At 41.6% G+C, this 16,868-nt stretch overlaps 1 protein-coding gene across 4 annotated transcripts in view; it reads right to left on the bottom strand.

Annotated features, from left to right (window-relative positions):
• Positions 1-16,868, bottom strand: part of EIF2B3 (eukaryotic translation initiation factor 2B subunit gamma) — a 100,177-nt gene that overhangs the window by 18,624 nt on the left and 64,685 nt on the right. For all 4 annotated transcript variants that reach the window (XR_013957414.1, XR_013957415.1, XM_080623166.1 and 1 more), the window contains 4 exons: positions 13,501-13,631; positions 12,663-12,856; positions 8,525-8,602; positions 7,702-7,850 (listed from right to left, as the gene is read on the bottom strand). Coding sequence is in view for 2 of the 4 variants with exons in the window: in XM_080623166.1 (XP_080479292.1) it covers positions 7,702-7,850; positions 8,525-8,602; positions 12,663-12,856; positions 13,501-13,631 (552 nt within the window). In the remaining 2 variants the exon portion in view is untranslated. The remainder of the gene's footprint in view (positions 1-7,701; positions 7,851-8,524; positions 8,603-12,662; positions 12,857-13,500; positions 13,632-16,868) is intronic.

Raw genomic sequence — 16,868 nt, 5'->3', positions numbered from 1 at the left:
GAATGAGCAATGTTTTAAAATGCCATTTTTCAGAGATGACCTGTGTTTTAAGTTCAACATTTGATGTACAAGATGTTTGGAAAATTGGGAAGAGCTCCCTGTGCTATCTAGGAAACATCTGCATCTGAGATTAAAGAACAGGTGATTTATTTAAGACAGACTGATGTACCAGGAAGCTAGCCAAGAGAAAACACTGGGTTTTCTTGAGGAGCTGCTAGTAATAATGGTTCAGACATTCACAAGGTAACAGGTACTATATGAGACATATCCTAAATACATTAGATACAGTAGAATTTGACTTCAGTTGAAAGTAACTGAAAACTAGCCCTGCAAGTAGCTCAACCCTTCCTGCTCACTGGTTTCCTAGCCTGCCCTCTCTTCTTCATTTATCTTCCTGCAAGCAAACTCTGATGGCCAGGGGTAGTCTCTCTTCAGTATCTTATACAGCATGTGCATTGAATTAAACAGTACAATGAAAATTACGGTTCCTGACCAAAAACGTTTACAGTTTAAAATCGAGAGGTGTGACAGAAAGGACAGAATGTAACTGCTACATCATCAAGGGGAGTAAGAGCCCTTTTTACAGGCAAGGACTATGTCTAGCTTTCTTCATACATTCTTGTTTAACCATATCCATGACCTACTTTATCCATATATTTAAGCTGAGCGTGTGCTTTTTCAGAATCAAATTCTCACTTTCCATGTGCTTTCTGCTAAACCTGTTCTAATCTCATCCTTCTTTGTAGGGCTAGATAGGTCAGGGGGCAATTGGTGGTGGGAGACAAAGTGTTCAGAAGACAACAGCCATCTTAAAATATGGTTCAAGATACAAAATGTTTGGGAATCCCAGCATAAGCAAATGGTTATTTCCAGCTTTGCAAGCTATGGCGCTGGAAAGAACTTAATCTCATTCCTTCTCATGAGGGAATGTACTGTAAAATGTATTTTACAATTTCAACAAATGTTGCCTTGGCAATAGGATTATTCCCTTGTACTGCCATTATCCAAGGGGAAAAAGACTACTTATGCACTGAACCCCTATACATGCTCAATTCCACTCTGGTTTTAATTAGAACTTTCTTCAAACTGCTGACTGTTCCTACATCAGGTGCTGATTTGGCACTATTGAGGAAACAACCAATAAACTTCACAATCAATCTGCAGTTAGTAGTCAATCCAGCTTGGCTTGCTTGTTGTTTTCTTCCTTTGTACATTTTCTCATAGAAAGTAGCAATAAATTGGAGACGTGGTAACCCAGAGTAGCCTTTAACCAGTCACACGTGGTCTTTCGCCAGTCCCTTCATTGAGGAACATCACAGCATATGTGCCATCTACTTTATGCAGGTAGCCAGAACACCTTTAACAAATCCAAACCATAACTCACTTGTCTTCATATGCCTGAACACAGAAGATGCTAGTACTGGCTGATGTAACATTTTTGGTGCCAGTCCTTCCTCCACAAATTTTTAATCCAGTTTATTCTTTCTGCCCAGGGAGTCAGAACTCCCTAGTGTTTACCCCATCTCCCTGTGGGACTTATCTTACTTTCCCTCTATCCTCAATAGTCATATCACCTCCCTACAGCTTTTGTAACCCACAGTGCTTGGTGCCACCTCCCTTGCATTCCAAGTTCCCTGATGTTGCCACACTCTGTATCATGTGCAGCCTGACGTGAAAAGTATCTGCTTGTCTTTTTAACTCCTTCCCTTTCCAAAAGGTAACCACAGCAGTGTGTCATATGGGGAATTTCAGCAGTTTTTTCTGGGTAGTATGTTTTTATGGAGTTTCAACAACATGCTGTAAGCTTTAAAGACACAATAAGGAGACGAGGTTATCACTCAACAGTTCCTGCCCCTGCACACACACACACGATAACCTCTGTCACATCTGCAATCCTGGCCTTAGATCCTGAAATGAGACTGCCCACTGCATCGGGCAATCTGGCAATTCTGCTGCAAACTCCTTTCTAGAAGGACCTCCTCTCCTTCTCTCACTGCTATTCCCCGTTTGGGGCACAGCCTGGGGAGTTCAACAGTGAATAATCTATTGAGACATCGCATCAAAGTACATCCACACGACAGACACCAGGATAAAGACACTGGTGTACCTGCAAGGAGGAACCTTGCAGAGTTCCAGCCAGAGGACTGTTAAATGTCAGCAATGTAAATACCAGAGGCAGGCAGTACCTGCCTGTCAGAGCTTGTGATTCTACATCCCACAAACTACACCTGTGCTGGCAAGCCCCTGTGCCACACAGAGCATCTTTGACCGCAGAGTGTAAAACACTCAGGAACAAAGGTGCATGTCTATATATTACAAATGGAAACAAGGGGACTAAAATGAACACAAGGTGGTCAATTGACCCTGAACTTTCAAACGCAGACCATCAGCAGGTGCTGACTAAAATTCTCTGGCCTGTGCCAAGCACATGACCAGATATTTCATTTGTGTTTTCCATCATCCCAAACCAACCATTCCCAATGAGCAGTTTTTCTGATAAAATTATAGGTGAGACAGGTTGAGCTCCCTTGGTTACTCTGTGTAGATCTGGTACTTCCCAGCCATGGAGGTGAAATCTTGATGCAGACCTTGGGCTGTTAGCATTTTGCTGTCACCCCTCTGATAACCATGGCAGCCTATTGATGATTTCCATTAAAACATCATTTGAAACAAAATGCTTTCCTGTATTTCCGTGAAGGGAACAAAAGCAGCAAAATACTTCATTTTGGAGACTAAATCTGCCACAGAGCCCCTACTGTACTGACTACCAGCATGTCAACAAGACCATTTCAAAGCATGGCTTACTGTGGACTCAATATTTATCTGAGCTTCTCATGCTTTCCTCTTCAATGACCACTAAGTAGCCCAAAAATCCTTCCTCTACTATAGTTCCATCTCTTGAATCTTTCCCAGGGAAACGTTCATTTTCCACAACCAAGAAAAAAGGATATACTATGCACATGACAAAATGGCTATACTCCTTTCAGTAAGTGTATACACTGGGATAGTTTTACTAACAAACAAGAGATTTCAAAACCTTTACCTGCAGGGATGGAATAAAGGCTTCAACATGCTTTTCCTGTTAATATTACTTGCAATGCTCAGAGCACTTCAGCACAAGGTCCTGTATGATCTGAGCAATTAGATGTTCCTGCTGCCAGAAGTTAGCAAAGTAAAACTACAAAACTGGTAAAATAAAGCTGATGTTTGGAAAAAAAAAACCCCCAAAACAACCCAAACCACAACAAAAACCAAATCAACCATCAATTTCTAAAACAAAAGCAAAACCAGGAACCTGTAACTAAATTCATCCATTCATTATCTAGGTTTCATTTCCAGGAAGCTAAATGTGCCTCAGTATACCAAATGAATCACAGTTATCATGCTGAGGTCAGCATAAATCATTGCGAAACCCAAGAGCAGTTACTTCTGTTCTCTGAAGAGCTCAGGGTAGAGTTAGAATCACAGAATAGTTTGGGTTGGCAGTGACCTTTAAAGGTCATCTAGTCCAATCCAACCCCCTGCAATGAGCAGACACATCTTCAACTACATCAGGTTACTCAGAGCCCCGTCCAACCTGATCCTGAATGGTTCCAGGGATGGGGCATCTACCATCGCTCTGGGCAACCTGGTCCAGTGTTCCACCACCCTCATTGTAAAGAATTTCTTCCTTATATCTAGTCTAAATCTACACTTGTTTAGTTTAAAGCCATTATCCCTTGTCCTCATGACTCCAGGATGCATCTTACAAGGTCCCATAGACTTCTTTTCAGGTTCTGTAGATGGTCACGAACCTAATCTTCTCTCACAGTGAGGAGCGACTCTGATCCCCTAGTCCCCGTCTTGCCATTCATCCACTCAAGAAGTGTGGGAAGAGAGATTGCCAGTGAAGACTGAGGCAAAAGTTGTTGAGTACTTCAGCCTTCTCCTCATCTGCTGTAACCAGTTTGCCAATCTTGTTCACTGGGGGAGTAAACCTATCAGATATCACTTTTCATTTGCAAATGGCAAAAAACTACTTCAGTCAGTCTGCCAGCATTACAGATTGCAAGTGAGCTTTCATGAGGCAACTCCTGCACCAATGACACTCAATCCAGTGGCTGTTGTACTGCACCACCCTTAATGCAAACAGAACAAAGAAAAGGGGCAGGCTCAAGCTACTCTAGAGACTGAGGAGACATACAGCTACTGCAGGAGCATTGAGATATACAAAGTTTTCAAGTGACCTATAACTTCAGCTCGACTAGTAGATTTTCTCCACCTATGTAACTCAGTGCAGTCATTTGTCACTGAACTCTGGGGAGTCATCCAGGGAGAAACAAGAACCCTTTCCCTGCTGCAGGCTGTCACCTGGGCAGTCAGCATCTCTCAGCACTTGGGCTGTTGTATAAATTACATCCCTCCCAGCTTGGTCAAGTATGTCCATCATTCAGCACATATGTAATCTTCGCTATTTTATTGTCTCATTGATGGAAGAATTAGCTGCACAGTGGGAAACACATTAAGAAAGGACTAGCAATTATTTCACCCGTGGTACTAACTTCTTTAATCCTTTGTAATCTCTTCTAAGGGGGATTCATATCTACTCAAATCACTTCACAGGAGACATGTATAATGTAACAGAGACCCTACATACCAGGGAAAACAAAAACCCCTTCTACTGGTCCTCCAGAGCATCAAATGCACCAGCAATCGCTGGAGAATGAATCATAATTTGCAAACAGTATGCAACGGCACTGTCCAAGCTAAGCCCAGTTCCTGGATCCATTCAGCTGGGAAAGGTCATCATCATCTAGGTCATAACCTCTGTTTCTCCAATTATGAGTCAACCACAGCCTAACAATAGGAACCTAGTGTTGTTCTAAGCACCTTGTGGTGTTCCCATATGCACAGAAAGAATCTACTTCTCCATTTTGGAAGCTGGTGAGGCTATTCAAAACCTTTTTCTGGTTTGGAGATGTAATTTGTGGATCTTGAAGGCTCAGGAACTATGCCACAGGACCCTCAAATCACATTACAGGAAGACCATAATGAAATAAATCTTTTTAATCTGTTTTTCTGTTGTTCTGCTTTGTTTTTCTATATTGACGTAGTGAACCAAAGCTGCTGATTACTTCTGCAGCTGAGATGGGGTAAACCAAACAAACACACAAAAGACAGGCAAGATTCAACCCAGAGAAGCTAGAGGTGATGTAAGTGGCAAGGGAATTACCAAGGCAGTGCCATGTATAATCATAGCTCTTGATAAATAAACTTAGATTGCAGAGCAATTTTTGCATTTGTTTGTTTCCACTCTCCTGATTTGCCAAATGATTCACCCAATCTTTCTTTCTTCTCTAAACAGCTTTGTCTTTTCCATATGTGCCCTACTGCAGTCTTCTAAGCCTGCTTCAAGCTGGTGCTACTGCAACGAACACTACTGGGACTAGCCTTCACTTACCACTCACATCTGACTATGGCATTAATAGTTCATTAGTTTGGTGAAGCTGCTCGTGTCAGCTTTAAATGTATATTCTTTAAATGACACAGTGAGATTCCAGAAGTTTCCAATATACAATACCTTAGATGGTGTTAAAATTGGCTTACGTGTCAGACATTTGTTATACTACAAAAAGTGAATTAGATCTGTCAAGGCACTTTATTATGCTTATTTTGACCTGTATCAGCCAACATACACTGACTTTAAAACCCAAGACGTTTTCTGAAGTTGGTGATTAGATAAAGCCTGAGTTATTTTAGAGACACTTGGGAAAAGAGATGTTTGTAAAGAGCTGTCATCCACTGTGGGCAGTTTAAAGCAAAACTACATATAATTTATCCACCTGTGGCGAATGGATCCATCAACATGCCTAAGAATCACCAGCATTTGAACAAAACCCTATCAGATTCAATCAAAATAATGAAAGAGGGTCAAAATACATAGAAATTCTTCACTAACTTTCAAGCAAGACCTCTTTCAACAAAACTCAGCAGCTAGGGTACTTCTTTATCTCACTACCTGTGTATGTCTGACTTCATACCCCTCTAATCTTAGGGCTTACCATGATGCAGTAAGAAATACTTTATCAGCTCAGTGTCTGTCCAGATCTACACAATATGAATTACTGTATGCTTTGAAATAAAGCTCTATGATCTTAACTCTGGCTGGAGAGGAGTAATTACTAATTTGACTCCAGTGCATCAGTGTGCAGTAACTATAGAGAAGCTGAAGGGGGTAAACCCCTGGTACCTCACCCCGGCGAGGTTTTTCATTCAATGGTGGCTATGTTGTTTTCACTGGGAGTGACTAGGGAGGACACTGTTTTCCAGAAATTCACAGGTTATCCCAGAAGTTAGTTTATCCCTCTTTAAAAAATAATATATCACCTTTAGGATGCTTGTGGAATTCTGTGGAATACTTAAGATAATGACTCTGAGCTCGATTTAGGGCTTAGAAGAGAATAATGCTATATACCAGTGCACACAATCAAGCTGATTTGGGACTCTCCATAAACCCAGCACTATTTATATACTTAGCTGCCTCTGTGATTTAATGGTAGAGCAGCTCACCTCATACGCAAAACCATATAATTATGACTATGGCATCAATTCATTAATCAAAATGACAGAGGGTCTCATGATCAAACGAGAGAAGTTCTGGTACTTCTAGTGACAGCAGTGCCTCTGATACTGCCATACTGGATCCATTTGTGATTGAACTGGAAACCAGCAATTTTCTATACTCAACTGAATTCTGATTTATTATGTGCTTGAAATTACTGTGGATTTCTATTAAAGACAAAACACTTGGCAGTTAGGTACCATACTTACCTGTAATTTAGTTATGTAACAGTAGTATCCTCCATAGACCCCACATCCTTTGGGGTTTTTTGTTTTTCAGATATGCAACTTTCAGAGCCAACTTGGCATTTTTTAAGAGTTTGGCCTTCTTCCTGAGGCCCTAAGCAAACCTCAAGCCATGAAGGAGCAGGGAATTTATAGAGGCCTGCACAGACTCAATCAGCAGTTTCCTTTCCACTGACATCCACAGGAAGCCAGGATGTATGGAAAGATGGGGGCATGCAGACATCAACAATTACAGATAGGCCACTTTTCCCACATTTGGAAATGTACAGCTCAAGGCTACCTATTTAGTGTCTTTATAATGCATGGGAAACCTCTGCTAGCTGGCAGACACTCTCTTTGAAAACTTTATTCATTTATCCCATTACTCAGCATACGCCATGGTAAAGGAAAGCTGCAAGATGACAAAAAAAGGGCCAAAGAATATGACATTTTGGGTGAAGCTGTAATGTTCAAAGAACATTTCTAATTGGTAAGCGTACCACTTGAAAATATGCCTCATGACTCAAATATTTCAGGTACACTCATAGACACAGCTACTGAAAAAAAGCTTTGAAGGATGACACACAAGCTCATATGGACTCATACATTCACTTAACTTGCACGTTCTGAAGGTGATATGATCTCCTCTAAAAAGAAGAAATACATGTTGCATGACTGCAGCATGTTAATTAATTTGACTTGTGCATTTGTAAACTGTTTATAAAGACTTACTTCTGACTCAGTCTTTAGAAACACACCCCCCAATATCAAATGTTCTGGCTGAGGATTGCTTACAGAGCAAAACCTACTCACTCAGAGCCCATCTAAAAAATAAACTGCAAATTTAGGGGATTGAGATAGAAAGAGGTGACATACCCTTCCTCAATTGTAACAGAATTCATGATGATGCAGTTTGTTATCTTAACTTTGTCTTTTATGGTACACATACTGCCAATGATGGAGTGTTTAATGGATGCCTTCTCCCCCACTTGAGTGGATGACCCAACGATGCTGTCTGATCCAACCTATGGAAGAAAAGAATGGAAGCTAGTAAAAGTACCCAGAGCTGTTTGATACATACTCTCCATACACCTCTTCCAAACAGCACGTCTCAAGCATGTATCATCAAAGCGTATCCTGCTCTACCCTTAGGGATACTTGGCAGAGGAAAGACCTAGAAACTTGAGGCCCATCCCATATTCAAACAGTTGGACAGTCTTCCCAAGGTCTATTAGCTTGGTAAAACTCCATTGGCTACTCTTGCTCTGTAGGCCTCATGCAATAAAATAAGCATAGTAAGAACAGTCCTGATGGTACTTGCTGGTTTAACTAAGGTTTGCCCAGTGAGGCCTGTGAAAAGGAGGCTTGAAGCTGGCATTCAAGCAAAATTCTTCAGCAAGAAGCAGAGCTAAAATACTGGCCTCTTCTGAGTTTGGTGTCCTTTGGGAGGCAAACTGCTCAACTACTGTGAACTGGTATTAGGAAACAAGAGACTATTGACTTGGGAGCAAGACAGACTTTTTACCAAATGTTTCTAAAGACCAAGACTCTGGGCTGTGTCATCTACACTGTAATTCCATACTTCAAAACTCAGCTTCACTTCCAACGGAAGTGGAATTGAATTTTAGGAAGCAGTTCTTAAACTAAAGGGCATACAGATTGTATTAAAAGAGCAGAGACCGGAAAAGGGAACACTTACCATGCCTCTGTCAGTGATCTGTGCTGACCCATGAACCAGCGGCTCTTCCAGACCCAGATTAAGCAATAGCTTGGGAACCTGGATGGAAAAACCCACATCACCAGTTAACGCGCAGTTCTGTACCCTCATGTTACATAAACAGCTCAAAGATGGCTTTGGTTTCCACCGCACTAGTTCATCTACCATAAACATTTTAACTTAAAAGAAAACATAGGTTCCTGCGTTTTAAATCTGCAACCAGATAAGCATGATTTATCATCTTGCCCTTTTGTGAAGGAGTCAGGTACACTTCCAGTGCAGTGCACACTGCATGTCTCAACTCAGCTTCCCACCTGTGTCAAGCAGTGGATCATCAGCAGCAAGCAGGCTGGCTCCAGCTGAACACAGTGACATCCTGTACATCACAATGTCCAGCATCTGCCACTACAAATGCAGATCAATGTTGTTTTACACTGCTCAGTAATGCACAAGAGGGAAGCAAGTGGTATTAAATATACATCATTAAACTGGCACAGAAAGATGACTATGTTCAGCCCACTCAGTAAGACAGTATGCTGAGGTACAGGCAACAAATAGTATTTCAGATGTTTAAGCAGAAACTGAAGTTGATCAAGTGGCTATTCCAGATGGTAGAAAGTTGCAAAAGAAAAGGCTCTTGAAAGAGAGAAGGCAGGTGTCAGATAAGCAGACAAAGCACAATGGTAATAGAGACAGTCATAGCCCATGAGGTAGCCAAGAACAAACCCATGGAGAGCAATTCTGAACTGGCTCCTGAAAAGAAAGGGGAGCCAGTGTTGTAGGAGGATGGGATATCACTCCATCATTCCTCCTTTTCTGGGTGAAAGAGCAGCCTGAGGCACTCTGCATCTCCTGGCGTCAGGCTAGGGCCAAGGTCACACACCACGGAAGAGGTGATGACAGCATGGGTGGGGATTTCAGGGGAGGTGGGAGTCTCACAGCAGTACACAGATACACTACTGCGCAGCGTTGGTTGCAGTGGTGATGTAATGTATGATGCACCTTGGTAGGCCAGAGATGGCAGTCAAAGAAACACAGCAGATACAGAAGGTGAGCCAGGATGCATGCACTGACTGTCCCATCTGGGATGTCAACTGGAGTCTCAGCACAGTGATGGTGTAACCGGGTTTGCCTGAGGGGAGGAAGTGGTACTCATTAAGCCTCTCTTTTCTCTACCTAGGCACCTATTTTTACAAAACTCTTAGGAAAGTTTATCTTGGAGATCTCTATTGCTCTGAGATTAATTTGGCTGAGACTTGCCAGCAATTTCCAAAGCTGCTATGAAGAAGCTGCCATACAGAATGATTGTGAAAAACAACTTCCTTAGAAAGCTGGGATCACAGGAGCTGATGGCTAGGGAGTGAACCTCAAGAAGCAGATCTCACAGATCTGAAGTTGGGATCAGAGGAGAAAAAAATATCTCAGCATCTCAAATGAGATGATATTTGCAGGAAATTGTTTGGATATTCATAATATGACCAGCCCATTTCTCTTGCAGCATGCAAGGATGAATAAATAACACTGGTTTTCCTATGATAAGAATTTTCACAGTTGATGCTTCATTCAGATGAGCGAGATGAGCTCAGATGAGCTCACACCTCTGCGCTATCATCTGAAGCTGCCTGTTGTCCCCAGCAGACATTTCCACATCTGTAGCTCTTTACATCTTGAAGATGGTCCTTCCCACTAGACCTGTGTTTTCTTTGTTCTTTAAAAACCAAGAGTAGGTTAGATCTCTCAGTCCAAGGTGTAGGTGCTACAGAAAACCACCAGCTTACCAGAACACCACAAACTAATCCAATCTGCCTGGATGATGCTGGCTTGTTGAAAGGATGTTGTCCTCACCTGACACACAGCTAGGCAGCCACAACAGATAGATCTAGAGAGGAACACATACCAAAGCATACCTACAGCATAGGTTGGAAAGATTCCTACTACCCAGTGTTGCAATTTTGGGAAGGGAAAGAAATGAGGAAAACCTCTTGCCCTCCTCAGTGGAAAGATGGTATGGTGAAATAAATAAAGGATTTTACTGGTCAGAGCAAAGCCCTTATTAGAATCAGTCAATAGTTGTGCAGCCTGAGGGGTAACCCAAGAAAGCTACCAGCTCAAGCATTTTGCTCTGAAAAGGAAGGTTAGATAGGGGGCAGGAGTCAGAGGGAGTGCCTGGGTCAAGGGAAGGTTTAAGATGTGTTTGGATTTAATTCATCTTACAAAGAAACTATTTCCTGCTATTGAAGATAACTCCCTCCTGAACCCACCTGCCCACACACAGGCTGCAGGCATCCAGAAACCCAGCTGGAAGTGAAATGCTGTGAGCAAAGTGTTTCCTCACCAGAAGGGCAATGGGTTAGGATGCCATTCCTTCCCGCGGCTACTGGGCTGGACTGCTACTGCTCCCTCCATGAGTCTGTCCTCTTGGACAGCAAAGTTATAGGTCCTGGCTTTGCAGCAAGGGAGTCAGAATCTGGTCTGTGAAGACCAAGATAAGAGCAAACAAGACACAAAAACGTCTTCCTTAGAGATGGTCAAAACAGGTCAAAAAAAGCAGAAAAATTAAACGTGTAGCTTTTATCAGAATTTGCAAGAGAAACAAAATGCAGTGGCACTGAAAATAAGGAACTCCTCTCTTACAACCCCTTATTAAGCTCCATTTTATGTTTTACCTCCACATAGTTTTCTTAGAAATTTTACCATCCTGGAAAAGCGAAAAATTCAAAGAGAATCCTTTCCAGTATTGAAGGCCCCAATGTGATTTCAAAACACTAATTCTATGTACCACCCAGGAGCAAACACATTTCCTGCACTGACCAAAACATAGAATATTTAGGTTAAAAAGAAAAAAAAAAAAAAAGAAAGAAAAAAACAACACAAAAAAACCCGCATGGAGTCTGACTGGCTTAACTCAATAACTTTTTACTGAAGTGGCTGCTGCCAAATGTATACGCACACTTCCCCCAGCAAGCGGTGTTCTCCCTTAACCCTTTGGGCACACTTGCTCCTGATATTCCTGGGGAAGGTTTTCCTTATCTGACAGCAGTGCTCCTCCTCTCTTCCTCATGTCCCTATCACTTTATTTCTGTGCTCCTCTGCAGGCACCGAGGAGAAAGAGCTCCAGTGTGTAAACTCACTCTGCCATGCTGCAATTTAATTTGCATAAATTCATCCATTTGTTTTATTAAAAAGGGGATCAGCTCAATCTGAGAGCACAGGCAAGGCAGTGACCACTTCCAGGATCCCAAATACAACTTTACTGCTCTCCCAGCCCCACTTCCAAAGATCTTGAGTCCTTCTTACTGCACTTCCTATTGATTTTCAAAACTATATGAAACTGTCCTCTAGTTCAAGCAACAAAATTCATCACTAGCACAGTGAAGTGAGAACTTACATATTGCATCAGCCAGTGTAGTAAATAACCCCAAATAACCTCCTCCCCAACATATTAAAAGCTTTTAATCATCAGCTTATTAGCTAGCACAGGGTTTCTGTAATCCTCCCCTGCAATCTTTTCTTTTATGAATTTTCGGTAGTGTCAAAGTGAAAGCTGCAGCAGGTCAACATTTCACCTCTGTGTTTACCTGGAGTGCCACTGTAGTGAAACGTCTTCATAAAATAATTCTTTCAGAATGGAAAGCATTAGGCAATTCAGAATGGAAGGCAACTTTAATGCATGGGTAGCTTATGTCTGCCTGCAAATCATTAGTAACCTTTGTCATAATCACTGAGATAAATAACTGTTAGGAAGAGTCCAGTCCGAACTGATCTTGCCTTTAGGACACGGAGGACACCGATTAAATGAGCTATCAAAGCTACTTCCAGCCTTATTTTCCACAATTCTTGGCTCTTTGGCTGCAGGTCTTACCAACCCCAAAAACCAGATAAGTGTGCAAGGTGGGGGCTTTCTTAGCTATATCAAAGCTATGGAGTAAATCAGTGACAGAACTGTTTCCTGGCCTCATGTCCCTATCCATAAACCAGTAGGGTGATGTGCGTAGATAGCATGGCGTTGGTTCAATTCCCACACATTCCTCAGCTGTATCGCAGGGAGGCATTCCCGGAGGCTGACATGTCCCATAAACTACTGCAGTATTCCCACATGGCAGTTCTGTATTTTCCTCACCTGTCGGTTAGCTTCAATATACAACCCAAGAGTATTCACTCGGTAGCACAGTCCCTCTTTCATTATATGGACGTAGCAGCGCACTTTTCCTTCATGGAGAGTTTCATTCATATCTCCTCTATGATCATTCCAACAAGAGTTATCTGCAGCAGGTTTCAGCAAGCTATTATCTTCCTTTATGAAACTATAAATGTCTGGAGAACACACACATGCATAAAGTTAGACAGGATTTAATGAAATGCTTTCTGAAGAGGAATACTATTAAAATACTGTTGGTGAAGGGAAATCTTTGCCTCGCATCATCTGAATGGCTGGATACTTAGCAATCATCAACAGATTTTATCACACTTAGAGTGAGTAAGTGCTTATTTTTATTCTGCAGGTGCGAATCAAGGGATCAGGACAGAGGCAATGTTTGCCCAGGGTCACGCAAGGAGACAGCGGAAATGGTAAAAATAAGTTCCAAGATCTGAGATCCTGTCCAGTTTCCAGTGGAGGGTAGTTAAGGCTCAGTCTGTTGTCCTACGCTATTCAGGAGCTCCCTCCTAGAATTACATTTTCAAAAGTGCATTTACTTTTACTATATTCCAGAGAGAACATACAGAACACCCAGCTGATCCGGTTTCACTTTACACCAAAATAAGGCAGGACAAAAATGCTTATATAATGCACAATACTGTTTGAAAAAAGAATCTTTGCTATCATGAAGTATAATAGAAAAAACCCCAAATCCTTAAACTAGTGTTTCAGGCTCATTCAGTACTCTAAACATATGGGCATTCAGTACTTTAAAGCATATGGGCTTTAAAACCATCCAATCTTTGATACTTGTACTGACCTAGGGATGTTTGTTCTTTTTTCTTCTGGTCTTCTTCTCTGTTGTCTAGTCCTTGCTGCAATGATGTAGGAGAAGAGAACTGTTTCCTAACCAGATGTGGAATCAGCTCACTCCGGAGAGATGTGATTGATCTGGGAAAGGAGATGCACACATGAAGGCCATAAATACTAAAACTTGCATGTCTTCATTCTGTTTGCATAACATTATCAGACATTTTGCACATTCTTCATGATGACAAATCAGAATTCCGGGTACCCAAGACATCTGGCATTAAGACAGTGTCCACTAGTCACATGCTTCCCTAACGCATTAAAATATAAAGGAAAATCCAAAATAAGGAAAAAACTTCATCTTCAGAACTAATTCCCCTTTATTTTAACAGAGATGTCTATAAATTAATATGGCATCATCCTGCAGTTCATGCTTGTGTGCAAAAAGTGCCAACATCATAATGACAACAATTGAAATCCACTTTATGTGGCTTAAAAAAATAGCATCAATTGACAGGAAAAGAGAATAAAGTGCCTACAGAGCAAACACCAAAGCAGCCACAAATGCCTTAAACAAGGACCCTGATCACCAGATTATCTTTCCTCTTGCATTGCTTTATACATTACAATGAATCAAGAAAAACCTCTCCCCAGTAGACAAATATCAATGTAGAAAGTCTACTGTGCAATGGGATTATAACTCTGGTAATTTAATTTTGACTATTAGAAGATAATTTTACTTCTCAATAAAGTATTTGGAAAACGCCACAAATCAATAGTTTTTACAGCAGGAGTGCACGAGATGCAGTCTTAAAAGAGCTTTATTGTTGTTGTTTCATTATTTTAACAATCTGCATTTAGTTACTGAGTTGTGGATTATTTAAAGTAGTGCTTGGGAAAATCATGCGGAAAATGAACTCAAACTTGGCATGTATAAGAGGAAGTGCTAAACTTCAGAGGAAGGATTGGGAGAACTAACACAGAGAGCTTGGCTAGGGGAACTCCAGAAATGATAACCCACAAAGAAAGAGGAATTAGAACAGAAGACAGCAAAACTAGGAACTAACTGTAGGTTAAATTAAAGAAGGGAAGTATTAGACTGAGTATCCTGAAAGTGATTTTGGTTGGGAAAATCTATAGCAAAAGGAGATCCGAAATAGTTCAAACTTTAAGAAACAAGCAACTCATAACATGCTCAGACCCCTGTTCAGATCAATGATAGTGAAGCAGATCAAAGGATCAAAACAGTCTTCCCTGTCTCTAACTTTGACGGGAAGATTCAGATGTGATTGCCAGTTGAGACTTATGACCAAACACAGTGTTTTTCTTTTTCTTGACAAACACTTCCTTCAGTCCTCAACTGCAGGTGGTGTCCCATCCACCCTCCTTCAGCGGGATGATCTAATAATCCATCCCAGATCTGAAATCCTGCTTTCATTTTTCATTACAGACAAGGAAAACCTCCAGTCTTCAGTCTCTCCTCCTTCTTGAAAATAAGATTATATCACCTTCAGATAGCTCTATTACAAGAACTAATGAAGCAAAACACTTCATTCTTTAATCACCAAATTTCTCCCTGCTAACCACTTACAGGCGCGCTCTGCCACGGCCGCCCTGGCCCCGCGCTCTGACACACGTGTGGCTCTGCAGATGGGCAGTTTACTAGCTTACAATGTTTGCCTGCAGCTGTGCCATTCAGCAGTGATTTCCTGCTTGGGTTTTATACTCCATCCAAAACCGACAATCCTGTGTTTCCCTCAGAGGCTGGCCATGGCATTTATAAGATATATTACCTATAAAATATCCAAGTATTTGGCAGTCTTAAATAGTCTGATGCAGCGGACAACACAACACAGTGGGAAATGAAAGCAGTGGAAAGGGGAAAAGACAAAGTTTTGCCTGGTTTTTGATGGTTTAGTCTTTCTTGGCCAAACTCCTGAAGCTTTCCTGCAATTCTCTGAAGTGCTAGCCACATTCCTACAGCAAAGGTGGAGTAAATCTCCAGGACATCCATAAGATGTGGCTCAGAAACACATCCTTCTTACTGGAAAAGGAAAACCAGGAAGGTTTGCCTTTGCTTGCTGTTTAAGCAATTTATATGCGACATCAGAGGAATTTGCCTTTGGAAAGTATTAAAAACAAAAAAAGTGGTTAGGCACTTGGTGACAAAAATTTGGGAACTTCTGGTGACAGATCTTGCAAATGTGGACATACGAAGTGAGAGCGTGAGAATATAATCTGACTGTCAACAGCGGGGGAAACCAAACATCTGGCTGGGACTAGGGAAGGAATTTAAATCAAAGGAGGGATAGGACTGAAGACCCTTCATCAGGAGAGAAAAAAAAAATCAGCAGGAGTTTGGAAGAACCAACTGGCCTGTAACCTAGATTCAGGAGAAAACAAACCAGAAAGGTTTCTAGTTTAGTGTGTTAAAAATTCTTACAATCAAATCCTTAACTACATGTGCCTACATTAAGGAGAAGTAAGTGTAAGACTATATGCTGAAGAAAGCCTCTTCAGGTTTTAAACTTGGCATTCCCCTTGTTTCTAAGCTTGTTATTTTCTTTAGCACTAAGAAGTAAGAATGAAATACCCACTGGGACCAACATGAGGAAAAATCTACTATACCCAGGAGAAAGAAAGTGGAGGGGTGGCTGGAAGGAGGGGAGTACACACAGAATGTTGGCAGGAATCCAGTTCTAAGCCAGCTCAGAATACCCATGGTCTGATACCTCACAGCAAAATCCAGACACTAGAGAGGATAAAAACCCTGCTTTTGAGAAACATTTACCAAAACAAACGTGCTTTCATGAATTCTAGCCCAAGTGATGAGCCTTTTTCATGATCTTTCATTCCCTAAGATTTGATGTTTGAAGTTATACGTACCTGCTTACACCTTGACAGAAAGCAGTAGGTTTTCAACTAAACCACGAAGGAGTGAGAGTGCCGTTACATTGCTGCTTTCAAGAGAAAGGGGGGGACTAATCCCTGAAGCACTTTATGTGGCTTCAGTCCCGTGAGAACAACAGATCGCAGCAATTCTGAAACTGGTTGATCCTGGTTGCATTTTAAGCAAGTAAAAAGAAGAAGTGCCTCTAGGATGGAACCTGCCATCCATACAGGTCACAACAAAGTGGGATGTTGGGAAAAGACAGTGCATACATGGGGAGAACGGGGCAGTTGAAATTCATGGTGCATATGCAAGAAACAGCTGGGAAGGCACGAGAAGGTGAAATTTTTAAAAGCAAAAGAACCCCCTGGAAAAGTTTCCATTAAATGTACCTCAGAGCTCAGAGCACACATCAGTCATTCGCAGTCAGCTCTGCAGGCTGCAGCCTCAGACCTCAGCATTGTAAACCTAAGGTATTCAAGGTTCAT

Source organism: Psittacula echo (assembly GCF_963264785.1).
Source record: "Psittacula echo genome assembly, chromosome: 7".
Classification (NCBI taxonomy): domain Eukaryota; kingdom Metazoa; phylum Chordata; class Aves; order Psittaciformes; family Psittacidae; genus Psittacula; species Psittacula echo.
Note: the sequence above shows the minus strand (reverse complement) of the source record. Positions and strands in the feature narration are given on the sequence as shown.